Source organism: Pseudophryne corroboree, chromosome 12 (assembly GCF_028390025.1).
Source record: "Pseudophryne corroboree isolate aPseCor3 chromosome 12, aPseCor3.hap2, whole genome shotgun sequence".
NCBI classification, from domain to species: Eukaryota; Metazoa; Chordata; class Amphibia; order Anura; family Myobatrachidae; genus Pseudophryne; species Pseudophryne corroboree.
In genome coordinates, this window is record NC_086455.1 from 173687091 (window position 1) to 173708517 (window position 21427).

A 21427-nucleotide genomic window follows, 5' to 3' on the forward strand; every position below is an offset into this window, starting at 1 on the left:
ACTGTGCAGGGGTCACACACACACACACACACACACACACACACACACACACACAGCAGTGGTACTGTGCAGGGGTCACACACACACACACACACAGCAGTGGTACTGTGCAGGGGTCACACACACACACACACACACACACACACACACACACACACACACACACACACACACAGCAGTGGTACTGTGCAGAGGTCACACACACAGAGCAGTGGTACTGTGCAGGGGTCACACACACACACACACACAGCAGTGGTACTGTGCAGGGGTCACACACACACACACACACACACACACACACACACAGCAGTGGTACTGTGCAGGGGTCACACACACACAGAGCAGTGGTACTGTGCAGGGGTCACACACACACAGAGCAGTGGTACTGTGCAGGGGTCACACACACACAGAGCAGTGGTACTGTGCAGGGGTCACACACACACACACACACACACACACACACACACACACACACACACACAGCAGTGGTACTGTGCAGGGGTCACACACACACACAGCAGTGGTACTGTGCAGGGGTCACACACACACACACACACACACACACACACACACACACACACACACAGCAGTGGTACTGTGCAGGGGTCACACACACACACAGAGCAGTGGTACTGTGCAGGGGTCACACACACACAGAGCAGTGGTACTGTGCAGGGGTCACACACACACACACACACACAGAGCAGTGGTACTGTGCAGGGGTCACACACACACACACAGAGCAGTGGTACTGTGCAGGGGTCACACACACAGCAGTGGTACTGTGCAGGGGTCACACACACACACACACACACACACACACACACACACAGCAGTGGTACTGTGCAGGGGTCACACACACACACACACACACACACACACACACACAGAGCAGTGTTACTGTGCAGGGGTCACACACACACACACACACACACACACACACACACACACACACACACACACACACACACACACACACAGCAGTGGTACTGTGCAGGGGTCACACACAGCAGTGGTACTGTGCAGAGGTCACACACACAGAGCAGTGGTAGTGTGCAGGGGGTCACACACACACACACAGAGCAGTGGTACTGTGCATGGGTCACACACACACAGAGCAGTGGTACTGTGCAGGGGTCACACACACACAGAGCAGTGGTACTGTGCAGGGGTCACACACACACACAGCAGTGGTACTGTGCAGGGGTCACACACACACAGCAGTGGTACTGTGCAGGGGTCACACACACACAGCAGTGGTACTGTGCAGGGGTCACACACACACACACACACACACACACACAGCAGTGGTACTGTGCAGGGGTCACACACACACACACACAGCAGTGGTACTGTGCAGGGGTCACACACACACACACAGCAGTGGTACTGTGCAGGGGTCACACACACACACACACACACACACACACACACACAGCAGTGGTACTGTGCAGGGGTCACACACACAGCAGTGGTACTGTGCAGGGGTCACACACACACACACACACACACAGCAGTGGTACTGTGCAGATGTCACACACACAGAGCAGTGGTAGTGTGCAGGGGGTCACACACACACACACACACACACACACACACACACACACACACACACACACAGAGCAGTGGTAGTGTGCAGGGGGTCACACACACACAGAGCAGTGGTAGTGTGCAGGGGTCACACACACAGAGCAGTGGTAGTGTGCAGGGGTCACACACACACAGAGCAGTGGTACTGTGCAGGGGTCACACACACACACACAGAGCAGTGGTACTGTGCAGGGGTCACACACACACACACACACACACACACACACACAGCAGTGGTACTGTGCAGGGGTCACACACACACACACACACACACACACACACACACACACACACAGAGCAGTGGTACTGTGCAGGGGTCACACACACACACACACACACACACACACACACACACACACACACACAGCAGTGGTAGTGTGCAGGGGTCACACAAACACACAGAGCACTGGTAGTGTGCAGGGGTCACACAAACACACAGAGCAGTGGTAGTGTGCAGGGGTCACTCACACACACACACACACACACACACACACACAGAGCAGTGGTAGTGTGCAGGGGTCACACACACACAGAGCAGTGGTAGTGTGCAGGGGTCACACACACACAGAGCAGTGGTACTGTGCAGGGGTCACACACACACAGCAGTGGTACTGTGCAGGGGTCACACACACACAGCAGTGGTACTGTGCAGGGGTGTCACACACACACACACACACACACAGCAGTGGTAGTGTGCAGGGGTCACACACACAGAGCAGTGGTAGTGTGCAGGGGTCACACACACACAGAGCAGTGGTACTGTGCAGGGGTCACACACACACAGCAGTGGTACTGTGCAGGGGTCACACACACACAGCAGTGGTACTGTGCAGGGGTCACACACACACAGCAGTGGTACTGTGCAGGGGTCACACACACACAGCAGTGGTACTGTGCAGGGGTCACACACACACACACACACACACACACACACACACACACACACACACACAGCAGTGGTACTGTGCAGGGGTCACACACACAGCAGTGGTACTGTGCAGGGGTCACACACACACACACACACACACACACACACACACACACACACACACACAGCAGTGGTACTGTGCAGGGATCACACACACACAGCAGTGGTACTGTGCAGGGGTCACACACACACACACACACACACACAGCAGTGGTACTGTGCAGGGGTCACACACACACACAGCAGTGGTACTGTGCAGGGGTCACACACACACACACACACACACACACAGCAGTGGTACTGTGCAGGGGTCACACACACACACACACACACAGCAGTGGTACTGTGCAGGGGTCACACACACACAGCAGTGGTACTGTGCAGGGGTCACACACACAGCAGTGGTACTGTGCAGGGGTCACACACACACACACACACAGCAGTGGTACTGTGCAGGGGTCACACACGCAGAGCGGCGGTGCTGTGCAGGGGTCACACACACAGCAGTGGTAGTGTGCAGGGGTCACACACACAGCAGTGGTGGTGTGCAGGGGTCACACACACACAGAGCAGTGGTAGTGTGCAGGGGTCACACACACACACACACACACACACACACACACACACACACACACACACACACACACACACACAGAGCAGTGGTAGTGTGCAGGGGTCTCACACACACAGAGCAGTGGTACTGTGCAGGGGTCACACACAGAGCAACACACACACAGCAGTGGTACTGTGCAGGGGTCACACACACACACACACACAGCAGTGGTACTGTGCAGGGGTCACACACACACACACACACAGCAGTGGTACTGTGCAGGGGTCACACACACAGCAGTGGTACTGTGCAGTGGTCACACACACACACACACACACACACACACACACACAGCAGTGGTACTGTGCAGGGGTCACACACACACACACACACACACACAGCAGTGGTACTGTGCAGGGGTCTCACACACACACACACACACACACACACACACACACACACACACACACAGCAGTGGTACTGTGCAGGGGTCACACACACACACACACACACACACACACAGCAGTGGTACTGTGCAGGGGTCACACACACACACACACACACACAGCAGTGGTACTGTGCAGGGGTCACACACACACGCACACACACACACACACACAGCAGTGGTACTGTGCAGGGGTCACACACACACACACACACACACACACACACACACAGCAGTGGTACTGTGCAGGGGTCACACACACACACACACACACACACACACACACACACACAGCAGTGGTACTGTGCAGGGGTCACACACACAGCAGTGGTACTGTGCATGGGTCACACACACACACACACACACACACACACACACAGCAGTTGTACTGTGCAGAGGTCACACACACACACACAGCAGTTGTACTGTGCAGAGGTCACACACACACACACACACACACACACACACACACACACACACACACACACAGCAGTTGTACTGTGCAGAGGTCACACACACAGAGCAGTGGTACTGTGCAGGGGGTCACACACACACACACACAGAGCAGTGGTAGTGTGCAGGGGTCACACACACACAGAGCAGTGGTAGTGTGCAGGGGTCACACACACACACAGCAGTGGTACTGTGCAGGGGTCACACACACACACAGCAGTGGTACTGTGCAGGGGTCACACACACACACACACACACACACACACACACACACACACACACACACACACACACACACACACACACACAGCAGTGGTACTGTGCAGGGGTCACACACACACACACACACACACACACACACACAGCAGTGGTACTGTGCAGGGGTCACACACACACACACACACACACACAGCAGTGGTACTGTGCAGGGGTCACACACACACACAGCAGTGGTACTGTGCAGAGGTCACACACACACAGAGCAGTGGTACTGTGCAGGGGTCACACACACACACACACACACACACACACACACACACACACACAGCAGTGGTACTGTGCAGGGGTCACACACACACACAGCAGTGGTACTGTGCAGGGGTCACACACACACACACACACACACACACAGCAGTGGTACTGTGCAGGGGTCACACACACACACACACACAGCAGTGGTACTGTGCAGGGGTCACACACACAGCAGTGGTACTGTGCAGTGGTCACACACACACACACACACACACACACACACACACACACACACACAGCAGTGGTACTGTGCAGGGGACACACACACACACACAGCAGTGGTACTGTGCAGGGGTCTCACACACACACACACACACACACACACACACACACACACACACACAGCAGTGGTACTGTGCAGGGGTCACACACACACACACACACACACACACACACACACACACACAGAGCAGTGGTACTGTGCAGGGGTCACACACACACACACACACACACACACACAGAGCAGTGGTACTGTGCAGGGGTCACACACACACAGAGCAGTGGTACTGTGCAGGGGTCACACACACACAGAGCAGTGGTACTGTGCAGGGGTCACACACACACACACACAACAGTGGTACTGTGCAGGGGTCACACACACACAGCAGTGGTACTGTGCAGGGGTCACACACACACAGCAGTGGTACTGTGCAGGGGTCACACACACACAGCAGTGGTACTGTGCAGGGGTCACACACACACACACACACACACACACACACACACACACACACACACACACAGCAGTGGTACTGTGCAGGGGTCACACACACACACACACACACACACACACACACACACACACACACACACAGCAGTGGTACTGTGCAGGGGTCACACACACACACACACACACACACACACACACACACAGCAGTGGTACTGTGCAGATGTCACACACAGAGCAGTGGTAGTGTGCAGGGGGTCACACACACACAGAGCAGTGGTAGTGTGCAGGGGTCACACACACAGAGCAGTGGTAGTGTGCAGGGGTCACACACACAGAGCAGTGGTACTGTGCAGGGGTCACACACACACACACACAGAGCAGTGGTACTGTGCAGGGGTCACACACACACAGCAGTGGTACTGTGCAGGGGTCACACATACACAGCAGTGGTACTGTGCAGGGGTCACACACACACACAGCAGTGGTACTGTGCAGGGGTCACACACACACACAGCAGTGGTACTGTGCAGGGGTCACACACACACACACACACACACAGCAGTGGTACTGTGCAGGGGTCACACACACACACACACACACACACACACACAGCAGTGGTACTGTGCAGGGGTCACACACACACACACACACACACACACACACACACACACACACACACACACACACAGCAGTGGTACTGTGCAGAGGTCACACACACAGAGCAGTGGTACTGTGCAGGGGTCACACACACACACACAGCAGTGGTACTGTGCAGGGGTCACACACACACACACACACACACACACACACACACACACACACACACACACACACACACACACACACAGCAGTGGTACTGTGCAGGGGTCACACACACACAGAGCAGTGGTACTGTGCAGGGGTCACACACACACAGAGCAGTGGTACTGTGCAGGGGTCACACACACACACACACACACACACACACACACACACACACACACACACACACAGCAGTGGTACTGTGCAGGGGTCACACACACACACAGCAGTGGTACTGTGCAGGGGTCACACACACACACACACACACACACACACACACAGCAGTGGTACTGTGCAGGGGTCACACACACACACAGAGCAGTGGTACTGTGCAGGGGTCACACACACACAGAGCAGTGGTACTGTGCAGGGGTCACACACACACACAGAGCAGTGGTACTGTGCAGGGGTCACACACACAGCAGTGGTACTGTGCAGGGGTCACACACACACACACACACACACAGCAGTGGTACTGTGCAGGGGTCACACACACACACACACACACACACACACACACACACAGAGCAGTGTTACTGTGCAGGGGTCACACACACACACACACACACACACACACACACACACACACACAGCAGTGGTACTGTGCAGGGGTCACACACAGCAGTGGTACTGTGCAGAGGTCACACACACAGAGCAGTGGTAGTGTGCAGGGGGTCACACACACACACAGAGCAGTGGTACTGTGCATGGGTCACACACACACACAGAGCAGTGGTACTGTGCAGGGGTCACACACACACAGAGCAGTGGTACTGTGCAGGGGTCACACACACACACAGCAGTGGTACTGTGCAGGGGTCACACACACACAGCAGTGGTACTGTGCAGGGGTCACACACACACACACAGCAGTGGTACTGTGCAGGGGTCACACACACACACACAGCAGTGGTACTGTGCAGGGGTCACACACACACACAGCAGTGGTACTGTGCAGGGGTCACACACACACACACACACACACACAGCAGTGGTACTGTGCAGGGGTCACACACACAGCAGTGGTACTGTGCAGGGGTCACACACACACACACACACACACACACACACAGCAGTGGTACTGTGCAGATGTCACACACACAGAGCAGTGGTAGTGTGCAGGGGGTCACACACACACACACACACACACACACACACACACACAGAGCAGTGGTAGTGTGCAGGGGGTCACACACACACAGAGCAGTGGTAGTGTGCAGGGGTCACACACACAGAGCAGTGGTAGTGTGCAGGGGTCACACACACACAGAGCAGTGGTACTGTGCAGGGGTCACACACACACACACAGAGCAGTGGTACTGTGCAGGGGTCACACACACACACACACACACACACACACAGCAGTGGTACTGTGCAGGGGTCACACACACACACACACACACACACACAGAGCAGTGGTACTGTGCAGGGGTCACACACACACACACACACACACACACACACACACACACAGCAGTGGTAGTGTGCAGGGGTCACACAAACACACAGAGCACTGGTAGTGTGCAGGGGTCACACAAACACACAGAGCAGTGGTAGTGTGCAGGGGTCACTCACACACACACACACACACACACACACACACACACACACACACACACACACACACACACACACACACACACACACAGAGCAGTGGTAGTGTGCAGGGGTCACACACACACACAGAGCAGTGGTAGTGTGCAGGGGTCACACACACACAGAGCAGTAGTAGTGTGCAGGGGTCACACACACACAGAGCAGTGGTACTGTGCAGGGGTCACACACACACAGCAGTGGTACTGTGCAGGGGTCACACAAACACACAGAGCAGTGGTAGTGTGCAGGGGTCACACAAACACACAGAGCAGTGGTAGTGTGCAGGGGTCACACACACACACACACACAGAGCAGTGGTAGTGTGCAGGGGTCACACACACACACACACACACAGCAGTGGTAGTGTGCAGGGGACACACACACAGAGCAGTGGTAGTGTGCAGGGGTCACACACACACAGAGCAGTGGTACTGTGCAGGGGTCACACACACACACAGCAGTGGTACTGTGCAGGGGTCACACACACACAGCAGTGGTACTGTGCAGGGGTCACACACACACAGCAGTGGTACTGTGCAGGGGTCACACACACACACACACACACACACACACACACACAGCAGTGGTACTGTGCAGGGGTCACACACACAGCAGTGGTACTGTGCAGGGGTCACACACACACACACACACACACACACACACACACACACACACACAGCAGTGGTACTGTGCAGGGATCACACACACACAGCAGTGGTACTGTGCAGGGGTCACACACACACACACACACACAGCAGTGGTACTGTGCAGGGGTCACACACACACACAGCAGTGGTACTGTGCAGGGGTCACACACACACACACACACACACACACACACACACACACACACACAGCAGTGGTACTGTGCAGGGGTCACACACACACACACACACACAGCAGTGGTACTGTGCAGGGGTCACACACACACAGCAGTGGTACTGTGCAGGGGTCACACACACAGCAGTGGTACTGTGCAGGGGTCACACACACACACACACAGCAGTGGTACTGTGCAGGGGTCACACACGCAGAGCGGCGGTGCTGTGCAGGGGTCACACACACAGCAGTGGTAGTGTGCAGGGGTCACACACACAGCAGTGGTGGTGTGCAGGGGTCACACACACACAGAGCAGTGGTAGTGTGCAGGGGTCACACACACACACACACACACACACACACACACACACACACACACACAGCAGTGGTAGTGTGCTGGGGTCACACAAACACACAGAGCACTGGTAGTGTGCAGGGGTCACACAAACACACAGAGCAGTGGTAGTGTGCAGGGGTCACTCACACACACACACACACACACACACACACACACACACACACACGAGCAGTGGTAGTGTGCAGGGGTCACACACACACACAGAGCAGTGGTAGTGTGCAGGGGTCACACACACACAGAGCAGTGGTAGTGTGCAGGGGTCACACACACACAGAGCAGTGGTACTGTGCAGGGGTCACACACACACAGCAGTGGTACTGTGCAGGGGTCACACAAACACACAGAGCAGTGGTAGTGTGCAGGGGTCACACAAACACACAGAGCAGTGGTAGTGTGCAGGGGTCACACACACACACACACACACACACACACACACACACACACACACACACACACAGAGCAGTGGTAGTGTGCAGGGGTCACACACACACACACACACACAGCAGTGGTAGTGTGCAGGGGTCACACACACAGAGCAGTGGTAGTGTGCAGGGGTCACACACACACAGAGCAGTGGTACTGTGCAGGGGTCACACACACACAGCAGTGGTACTGTGCAGGGGTCACACACACACAGCAGTGGTACTGTGCAGGGGTCACACACACACAGCAGTGGTACTGTGCAGGGGTCACACACACACACACACACACACACACACACACACACACACAGCAGTGGTACTGTGCAGGGGTCACACACACAGCAGTGGTACTGTGCAGGGGTCACACACACACACACACACACACACACACACACACACACACACACACACAGCAGTGGTACTGTGCAGGGATCACACACACACAGCAGTGGTACTGTGCAGGGGTCACACACACACACACACACACACAGCAGTGGTACTGTGCAGGGGTCACACACACACACACACAGCAGTGGTACTGTGCAGGGGTCACACACACACACACACACACAGCAGTGGTAGTGTGCAGGGGTCTCACACACACAGAGCAGTGGTACTGTGCAGGGGTCACACACAGAGCAACACACACACACAGCAGTGGTACTGTGCAGGGGTCACACACACACACACACACACACACACACACACAGCAGTGGTACTGTGCAGGGGTCACACACACACACACACACACACACACACACACACACACACACACACACACACACACAGCAGTGGTACTGTGCAGGGGTCACACACACACACACACACACACACAGCAGTGGTACTGTGCAGGGGTCACACACACACGCACACACACACACACAGCAGTGGTACTGTGCAGGGGTCACACACACACACACACACACACACACACACAGCAGTGGTACTGTGCAGGGGTCACACACACACACACACACACACACACACACACAGCAGTGGTACTGTGCAGGGGTCACACACACAGCAGTGGTACTGTGCATGGGTCACACACACACACACACACACACACACACACACACACACACACACACACAGCAGTTGTACTGTGCAGAGGTCACACACACACACACACACACACACACACACAGCAGTTGTACTGTGCAGAGGTCACACACACACACACACACACACACAGCAGTTGTACTGTGCAGAGGTCACACACACAGAGCAGTGGTACTGTGCAGGGGGTCACACACACACACACACACACACACACACACACACACACAGAGCAGTGGTAGTGTGCAGGGGTCACACACACACAGAGCAGTGGTAGTGTGCAGGGGTCACACACACACACAGCAGTGGTACTGTGCAGGGGTCACACACACACACAGCAGTGGTACTGTGCAGGGGTCACACACACACACACACACACACACACACACACACACACACACACAGCAGTGGTACTGTGCAGGGGTCACACACACACACACACACACACACACAGCAGTGGTACTGTGCAGGGGTCACACACACACACACACACACACACACACACACACACACACACACACACACACACAGCAGTGGTACTGTGCAGGGGTCACACACACACACACACACACACACACACACACACACACACACAGCAGTGGTACTGTGCAGAGGTCACACACACAGAGCAGTGGTACTGTGCAGGGGTCACACACACACACACACACACACACACACATAGCAGTGGTACTGTGCAGGGGTCACACACACACACAGCAGTGGTACTGTGCAGGGGTCACACACACACACACACACACACACACACACACACACACACAGCAGTGGTACTGTGCAGGGGTCACACACACACACACAGCAGTGGTACTGTGCAGGGGTCACACACACAGCAGTGGTACTGTGCAGTGGTCACACACACACACACACACACAGCAGTGGTACTGTGCAGGGGTCACACACACACACACACACACACACACACACACACACACACACACACACACACAGCAGTGGTACTGTGCAGGGGTCACACACACACACACACACACACACACACACACACACACACACACACACAGCAGTGGTACTGTGCAGGGGTCACACACACACACACACACACACACACAGCAGTGGTACTGTGCAGGGGTCACACACACACACACACACACACACACACACACACACACACACAGAGCAGTGGTACTGTGCAGGGGTCACACACACACAGAGCAGTGGTACTGTGCAGGGGTCACACACACACAGAGCAGTGGTACTGTGCAGGGGTCACACACACAGCAGTGGTACTGTGCAGGGGTCACACACACACACAGCAGTGGTACTGTGCAGGGGTCACACACACACAGCAGTGGTACTGTGCAGGGGTCACACACACAGCAGTGGTACTGTGCAGGGGTCACACACACACACACACACACACACACACACACACACAGCAGTGGTACTGTGCAGGGGTCACACACACACACACACACACACACACACACACACACAGCAGTGGTACTGTGCAGAGGTCACACACACAGAGCAGTGGTACTGTGCAGGGGTCACACACACACACACACACACACACACACACACACACACACACATAGCAGTGGTACTGTGCAGGGGTCACACACACACACAGCAGTGGTACTGTGCAGGGGTCACACACACACACACACACACACACACACACACACAGCAGTGGTACTGTGCAGGGGTCACACACACACACACAGCAGTGGTACTGTGCAGGGGTCACACACACAGCAGTGGTACTGTGCAGTGGTCACACACACACACACACACACACAGCAGTGGTACTGTGCAGGGGTCACACACACACACACACACACACACACACACACACACACACACACAGCAGTGGTACTGTGCAGGGGTCACACACACACACACACACACACACACACACACACACACACACAGCAGTGGTACTGTGCAGGGGTCACACACACACACACACACACACACACAGCAGTGGTACTGTGCAGGGGTCACACACACACACACACACACACACACACACACACACACACACACACACAGAGCAGTGGTACTGTGCAGGGGTCACACACACACAGAGCAGTGGTACTGTGCAGGGGTCACACACACACAGAGCAGTGGTACTGTGCAGGGGTCACACACACAGCAGTGGTACTGTGCAGGGGTCACACACACACACAGCAGTGGTACTGTGCAGGGGTCACACACACACAGCAGTGGTACTGTGCAGGGGTCACACACACAGCAGTGGTACTGTGCAGGGGTCACACACACACACACACACACACACACACACACACACACACACACAGCAGTGGTACTGTGCAGGGGTCACACACACACACACACACACACACACACACACACACACACACACACACAGCAGTGGTACTGTGCAGGGGTCACACACACACACACACACACACACACACACACACACACACACACACACAGCAGTGGTACTGTGCAGATGTCACACACACAGAGCAGTGGTAGTGTGCAGGGGGTCACACACACACAGAGCAGTGGTAGTGTGCAGGGGTCACACACACAGAGCAGTGGTAGTGTGCAGGGGTCACACACACAGAGCAGTGGTACTGTGCAGGGGTCACACACACACACACACACACACACACACACACACACACACACAGCAGTGGTACTGTGCAGGGGTCACACACACACACACACACACACACACAGAGCAGTGGTACTGTGCAGGGGTCACACACACACACACACACACACACACACACACACACACACACACACAGAGCAGTGGTACTGTGCAGGGGTCACACACACACAGCAGTGGTAGTGTGCAGGGGTCACACAAACACACAGAGCACTGGTATTGTGCAGGGGTCACACAAACACACAGAGCAGTGGTAGTGTGCAGGGGTCACACACACACACACACACACACAGCAGTGGTAGTGTGCAGGGGTCACACACACACACACACACACACACACACACACACACACAGAGCAGTGGTAGTGTGCAGGGGTCACACACACAGAGCAGTGGTAGTGTGCAGGGGTCACACACAGAGCAGTGGTAGTGTGCAGGGGTCACACACACACACAGAGCAGTGGTAGTGTGCAGGGGTCACACACACACACAGCAGTGGTACTGTGCAGGGGTCACACACACACACAGCAGTGGTACTGTGCAGGGGTCACACACACAGCAGTGGTAGTGTGCAGGGGTCACACAAACACACAGAGCACTGGTAGTGTGCAGGGGTCACACAAACACACAGAGCAGTGGTAGTGTGCAGGGGTCACACAAACACACAGAGCAGTGGTAGTGTGCAGGGGTCACACACACACACACACACACACACACCAGTGGTAGTGTGCAGGGGTCACACACACACACACACACACACACACACACACACACACACACACAGAGCAGTGGTAGTGTGCAGGGGTCACACACACACAGAGCAGTGGTAGTGTGCAGGGGTCACACACACACAGAGCAGTGGTAGTGTGCAGGGGTCACACACACACAGAGCAGTGGTACTGTGCAGGGGTCACACACACACAGAGCAGTGGTACTGTGCAGGGGTCACACACACACAGAGCAGTGGTACTGTGCAGGGGTCACACACACACACACACACACAGCAGTGGTACTGTGCAGGGGTCACACACACACACACAGCAGTGGTACTGTGCAGGGGTCACACACACAGCAGTGGTACTGTGCAGGGGTCACACACACACACACACACACACACACACACAGCAGTGGTACTGTGCAGGGATCACACACACACAGCAGTGGTACTGTGCAGGGGTCACACACACAGCAGTGGTACTGTGCAGGGGTCACACACACACACACACACACAGCAGTGGTACTGTGCAGAGGTCACACACACAGAGCAGTGGTACTGTGCAGGGGTCACACACACACACACACACAGCAGTGGTACTGTGCAGGGGTCACACACACAGCAGTGGTACTGTGCAGGGGTCACACACACACACACACACACACACACACACACAGCAGTGGTACTGTGCAGGGATCACACACACACACAGCAGTGGTACTGTGCAGGGGTCACACACACAGCAGTGGTACTGTGCAGGGGTCACACACACACAGCAGTGGTACTGTGCAGAGGTCACACACACAGCAGTGGTACTGTGCAGAGGTCACACACACAGCAGTGGTATTGTGCAGGGGTCACACACACAGAGCAGTGGTACTGTGCAGGGGTCACACACACACACACACACACACACACACACACACACACAGCAGTGGTACTGTGCAGAGGTCACACACACAGAGCAGTGGTATTGTGCAGGGGTCACACACACAGAGCAGTGGTACTGTGCAGGGGTCACACACACAGAGCAGTGGTATTGTGCAGGGGTCACACACAGCGGTACACACAGGGTGACACACCCGCAGCACGGTACCTGGTCACAGGGCTCCCTCTCCAGGATGCGGCTACAGGCCTGTGAGCACAGCTCGAACTTCCTGCGGCGAAAGTAGCTCCACGCCTGGAGCAGAGGCTCCATGTCCAGCCCCATCCCGCCGCAGCGCCGCACCAGCACAGGCCGGGAGTCGGCACAGCAGCAGGCCGCGTCTCCCTGGCAACGGCTCAGGCGTCTCTGGCGTAGCAACCGCGGGGTCCTCCGGGAGGGCAGGGGTGTCCTCGCTGGTGCCTGATGGGGCTGCCCCGCTCTCCGCCTGTGTATATACACACATATATACATACACATTATCTATCTATCTATCTATCTGTCATAAGGCTCAGTGACAGTGCAGAGCTCACAGCACATGCTGGAACGTGCCGGGGATTCTGGGACTTGTAGTTCCTGAGCAGCCTCATGCTGTGTATAGCCATACCGCTCTCCAGGGGGGACAGGGGGCCTAATCCAGACCTGGCTGCATCGAGCCTGCGCGCTCATTCACATTGTGTCCGCAACATGATTGACAGCGGCGGGCGTTGGGCCACATGGCATTTTGCGGCGTGGCGGGCCGAACGGGGGCGTACCGGGAGCGTTTTCGGAGCAGTTTGTGATGTCACACGCAGCCACTCTGATTAAAACAATGGCGGCTGACCTCCTGACAGCGCAGCCAAGCTGCGCAGGCCGGGGTAATCCTTAATTCGATGCCGCATGTGCTATGCCCTGTGCTGGGCGGCCCCCGGTGTGTGAGGAGACGGACGCTGATCTGGCTGCGTGGGCCACGCACCTTGCACTTGATTTGCGGGAACATGGAGAAGCCGCAGGAGGCCGGGTGTGTGCGGCAGATGACCACGTTCCTGGATGCGTTCATGGGCCACATAGTCACATGACCACAAAAACAGCCACCATCTGCTTGGCCACACTGCGCTCACATCGGAACTTTTGGGGCGGCGCACCTCCATCTGGGCTCCACTGGGCCGACTGCTGTTTGGTCTCAGGATCGAAACCGTAGATCCAGCATTCATCGCCACTGATGGTCTCCCGGGCAGAGTTTGAGCGACCGCTGTCAAACCTGGCCAGCATGCTGCAGCGCCAACTCACCTGAGCCTCCTACTCTCCAGTCAGCTGATGGTGCCCAGCGTGCAGAACCAGGCTTTTTGTGGTGTACCATGCGGATAGATCCTTATGAGGTGCCTATCTCCTTCTCTAACTGGGCCGTGTCACCCTGGCGTCCACCTCAACTGTAGCCCGCACAGCAGCAACGTTGTCCTCGGTGATGGCGGACACAGGCCGGCCGCATTGCTCCTCCTCTTCCAGGGACCTCGTCCTGCACCGTAATTCTGCAAACCACATTGGTTCAGGGTGGTGCTTCCTCCCCAAAAGCAGCTTTCAGTCTGTCAGTACTCTCCTGCTGCCGCAGAACATGCTTGTAGCCATATCATGGCTCTCCAGTCTCCTCTGTTGAGCTCCATAATGAGTCTGTAATAGAACACGCTGACTTCTGTGGCGTGCAGTGCTACTTATGTATGGTTCTGTGCCCTGACATGTCACGGAAACGGGATCCGGTCTCTAGGTCAACAGTATATTGGTCGACAATGGTTAGGTCGACATAAGTAGGTCGACGTGAGTTTTTTAAAAATAATAATTTTTGTTACTTTTTCATAATTAACGATCCACGCGGACTACGATTGGGAATAGTAACCTGCATGGTAAGCAAAGCGAGTCATGCGAGCGGACGCGGTGCACTAATTGGACTTCCCGGTTACTGTATGGAGAAAACAACACCAAAAAAAAACGTAAAAAAACTCATGTCGACCTAAAGCAAATTTGCCTTCCCTCCCTGAAAGGCCGGGAGGCTCCCGAAATTCAGGTGGCCCTCCAGGCCTTCCGGAAAGGTGAACAAGTACCCCGCTTTTCCTGGCAGCCCCCGCACTCCCCCTCGGCCGCCCACAGCAGAGAACAAGTGGGCGGCCCGAAGGGGATACGATGACGCGATTTGCATCATCATAGCTCCGCCCCCCCACTGTACAGTGCCTGTTTTCTCTGCACTGTCTAGTGGGGGCGGGGCTACAATGACGCGACTATGGTGCCATGGCCCCGGACTGTTCACTTTCCCCGTCGGACATGCTCCCGGACCGCCGGACACGCCCCCATTCACCTACCACGCTGCAGCCTCCCGGAGGATAATGCAGCAAGGTAGGCAACTATGACCTATTGACCCTGTCGACCTACTTACTGTCGACCTAACCACCATCGACCTTACATACAACACCCATGGGAACTTTAGTCAGAGATTGCAGAGCATAACCAGACAGATTGTGTCTGCTCTACCTACACACCGTACATCCGGACACTTATTGCGCACCCCAAGTATTACCTTAAGTATAGAACCATGTCATCTGTGTGTGGGCAGCAATTTATCCAACTGTTACATGCATCCACGTGTGCGAAAGTTTGTATACTGTTATTTATATTGGACTGGGTCATGGCCTATTGTGACTTAGGGCCTGGACCCAGATTATTGCTTAGTACAATTGCTGAACTGTTATTCCCTTTTAACATTACATTGCCCCATTATTGTTATTACCAGCCTTGGGGGCTTATTTGTCAATTATTAGTATTCAGTCCTGGTAATTGGGTGATAAGAAATTAAATATCGCCCAAATATATCAATATACAACCGCAGAGACAGGGTCCGAAAGGAGCCGTCCATCTGCTATTTGTTTGTGAAATGTAACTACAACGGGCTAATGACATCTTCAGCTTGGAAACCTCTGGAGGCTGCTGTGGAAGATGGCGGTACACTGGGGGATGGCTGTTTTTGGAGGAATATCCCGGAAATCTGCTGAATAGGCCCCATAAAGCATTCCGTATGACTTGGCCTCTGTACGAGTGGACTTCTGCTTGGGGCTTTTCTCTCACTTTGGGGGCCATTCCAACCCGTTTGCACACATCGGTTCTTCGCTGCGGTGAGAACAGGTCGGGACTGCGGCTGCACGGCGCCCGCAATGCGCACAGTCAGCACCGGACAGCGACGCCACAGCGCTGAAAGTGATCGCAGCGGCGATCACAAGAAGATTGACAGCGGGGAGGCATTCCGGGGCGTCTACTCACCGTTTTCCGGGCGTGGAGATCCGAACGCAGGCGTTTGGAGGGCGGATGTCGGACGTCAATCCCGGGACCTTCGTCTCTGGATCCGTCGCACAGGGTAAGTAGGTCTGACCCTGGTCTTGTTTTGCAGGAAATTTATTTAGCACAGCAGGGCTGCACAAGCGATCGCACCCCTGCTATGCTAAAATACACTCCCCCATAGGCGGCGTCAAGTTGATCGCACCAGCAGCAAAAAGTTGCTACGTGCGATCAACTCGGAATGACCCCCTTTGAACGATAAATACAGAGCTAAACGTAATTGTGCAGAATTATCTTCCACTGCTCCGGATCTTCAGGCTGCCATCCATTGTCACTGTTATGGGAACAGAGATGTCTTCCTATCCCAGAACCTTAATGTGATGTGATGGGTTCTCATTCCCAGACCGAAGCACATACCGCTATCACTGAGCAAATGCTGAGCTGCCGCTTTCTCAGCTGACATTACAGGGACTATGGGGCTAATTCAGACCTGATCGCACGCTAGGTTTTTTCGCTGAGCCGCGAACAGGTCAGAACTGCGCATGCGTATGCACCGCAATGCGCAGGCACGTCGTACGGGCACAAAGCAGATTGTTGCTGTGCGATGGATTTAACAAAGAATCAATTCGCACGGCCGTTTGCAAGAGATTGACAGGAAGAAGGCGTTTGTGGGTGGCAACTGACCGTGTTCTGGGAGTGGTTGGAAAAACGCAGGTGTGTCCAAGCGTTTGCAGGGCGGGTGTCTGACGTCAATTCTGGGACCGGACAGGCTGAAGTGATCGCAGCAGCTGAGTAAGTTCTGGGCAAACTCAGAGACTGCACAAAACTTTTTTGTACCACTCGGCTGCACATGCGATCGCACACTTGCAAGGCTAAAATATACTCCCCTATGGGCGGCGACTATCTGATCACAGCGCTGCAAAAAGTAGCTAGCGAGCGATCAGGTCTGAATTAGGCCCAATGTCTGTTCTCTGTTCTGTGCGTTTAAATTACAGTCAGCGCTCACTTTCTGATATCTCTTGCTCCATTTCTCCAGCAGTTGGTTTCAGGGGCTACCTACACTATAGCCTACACTCTGGGGCTATCTGGAGGCCTGCCATGCTGGAGGAATGGACGGTGGGGCAAATCCTCGGACTGCCTGGAGGCCAGCCATGCTAGAGGTTAAAGAAAAGTTTATATTAGTCAAAACTAAAAAACAATGTAAATGTCAGAGGCATTTGGGGGGGCGGCATTGCAGGGACATGGCGGGCAAAATGGAGCGCGTTGGCAGCGTTTTCGGGGTGGCTTTGTGTGACATCAAACGCAGCCGCTCCGAGAAAAAAAATGCCACTGGATCACGTGCCAGTGCAGCCAGGCTGTGCAGATGTAAATGTGAGACGTCTTAATGTAAGTAAATATGAATCCATGGTTCTTGGCGTTACCCAGGGAGCACCTGTAGCAGATACGGTAACAAGTCACAGGACCATTTGTGTAGTTTATTGGATTCGGCACACTGGAGGTGTAATCCACATTTTGATCCGATTGTCCATTTGGGCGTTATCGTTCACGCAACGCAAGCCACACATCGGTAATGACGTTATTATGTCACCCTCTTTTCATCTCCTTAGAGGTGGTTTATAAAAAAATCTAAATACGTAGTTTTCCTGTTTCCCACCTGAAGAATACCAGTGTTACATTTCATCTTCCTAACATATCGGGAACTGAGAGAATTAGTGATGAGTCAGTCAGTCAGTAAGTGAGGGCTTTCTTAGATAGATAGATAGATAGATAGATAGATCGATCGATCTGGGGGAGTGGTTTATTTAAGGCAGGATTATGTAATAGGCGGCAGCAGAGCACAATATTGGACACTTTTGCCAAATGATTTCATAATATGCATTACGAGTTATCCAAAGGTGCATTCTGTCATGGATTGGGTGGCTATATGTATAGGAAACTTACCCAACAACCATCCCTCTGGCATTTGACTCACCTCAAAATTTGCAGGCAGAGATGATTTGCTGAGGATGTAGGCATCATGGCACAAATCAGGATAGCCAGTTACAACACTCATGAATTTTAGTTTCATTATATCATTCAACAAAAGTGTCAGATATTGTGCTACGCAGCTATCTATTGCACATTTATGGTATGATGCCCATTGGTATAAAAATGTGCACCATTCAACTCATGAAGCTGCTGATGTTGCTTTGATTATTGCTCCTGGGGTCTCTCAGTCAGGTGATAATTTGCATACTGCAGGCAGGTGTACAACATACCATAACCTTGGACAGCCATTATTCCTACAGCCGTACTGCTCCACATGCACTTGGGTACTTAAAAAGTCATCAGTCAATTTCCTAGCAATGGAATGTCTAACGTGATTTTACTCATTTGGGGATTTTGAGTTCGATTTAGAGTTTGATTTCAAATCGAACTTTAGTAAATGAGAGGATCCTATATTGGACTATGGGAAAACATCGATTTTTTTGTTAGAAATTCGATTTTGAGTGGGATTTGAATTGAATTTGGTGATAGAATTGATTCGTCATTCGATTTTGACTTCAGTAAATGTGTTCAAACAAAATCGAATGGAAATAGAAAGCCGTTATCTCTTCTAAATCTAGATCAAACAATAGTAAATTTTGCCCCTGGTGCCAACAATGCCAGACTCTGGAGAGCTGCACAAGTGTGTCTTTACTCCTTGCATCATGCTGAATAACAAGCGGAAGGCAGTGATGCAACTTCTTGCCCTACACATTAAAACAACACAACATCGATACTTAGTAGCTTCTGTTGTAACGGAATTATGGAGAAAACACCAACTGAAGCACTGGTCAAAGTAATGTTCTAAGAACCTTAGATAGCCATCTGTAAGATGGGGATATACATTGGGGCCCAGGCCTGCCAAAGAAGCAGGCCCGGCTTAAGGAAGGGGAGACAGGGGCGGTCGTCCTGGGCCCCACACACTTTAGGGGCCCCCACGCACTGGTGTTTAATACTTGAGTGTGATTGGGGTACAAGTGGGATAGTTTGGAAGGAGTTGGGGGGGGGGGGCAGAGCAGTATGTGGCTTATTTTCTCCTGGCTTTGGCTGAATGGGGGAAACTCACTAGCTGACAGTGTGCAGCCCTGGGTTGCCAGGTACTCGGCTGCATGCATATTGGCCAGTTACTGCACCGCCATCATTGCAGGTTTTCCTGCGCACCTCTTGGGGGTGTGATACAAAACCTGCGATGTGGATGGGCACTTTGTGCCGTTACAGAACATGTAGGTGAGGAGTGTCTTCTGCTCTAAGCTGCTCAGTACGCCGGTCACATGATACCTGTGAGAAACGATTGCAACTGAATGGAACCGACTTTCAGTCTGATCAATGGGAAGCAACCGGACACCAGAGACCGAGGAACGCCTGCAGCGTCTCACCTGTACATCAGCAAATTTACTGACAGTCAGGAACAAGTAGCTTACAGCTTATTAATGATGCGTGAACTATTATAACCTGCTGCTTACAATGCTAAAGGGTCTATTTACTAAGCCTGGGACGGAGATAAAGTACCAGCCAATCAGCTCTAACTGCCATGTTACAGGCTTGTTTGAAAATTGACAGTTAAGAGCTGGTTGGTTGGAACGTTATCTCCATCGAAGGCCTAGTCAGTAGACCCCTCAGACGG

General features: G+C 53.8%; 2 protein-coding genes across 6 annotated transcripts in view; one reads left to right on the forward strand and one right to left on the reverse strand.

Moving 5' to 3' along the window:
* Nucleotides 1-16047, reverse strand: part of TTC8 (tetratricopeptide repeat domain 8) — a 45072-nt gene extending 29025 nt beyond the window's left edge. The window contains exons 1-2 of one of the 2 annotated variants that reach the window (XM_063948616.1): nt 15751-16047; nt 14656-14929 (exon numbers count right to left, since the gene is read on the reverse strand). In XM_063948616.1, coding sequence (XP_063804686.1) covers nt 14656-14769 — 114 coding nt within the window. In that variant the 5' untranslated portion in view covers nt 14770-14929; nt 15751-16047. The remainder of the gene's footprint in view (nt 1-14655; nt 14930-15750) is intronic. The other variant, XM_063948617.1, reaches the window with a different exon arrangement.
* An 85-nt stretch (nt 16048-16132) lies between these two features.
* The window catches only part of EML5 (EMAP like 5), a 223421-nt gene continuing 218126 nt past the window's right edge, over nt 16133-21427 (forward strand). For all 4 annotated transcript variants that reach the window (XM_063948612.1, XM_063948609.1, XM_063948611.1 and 1 more), the window contains exon 1: nt 16133-17857. In XM_063948612.1, coding sequence (XP_063804682.1) covers nt 17658-17857 — 200 coding nt within the window. In that variant the 5' untranslated portion in view covers nt 16133-17657. The remainder of the gene's footprint in view (nt 17858-21427) is intronic.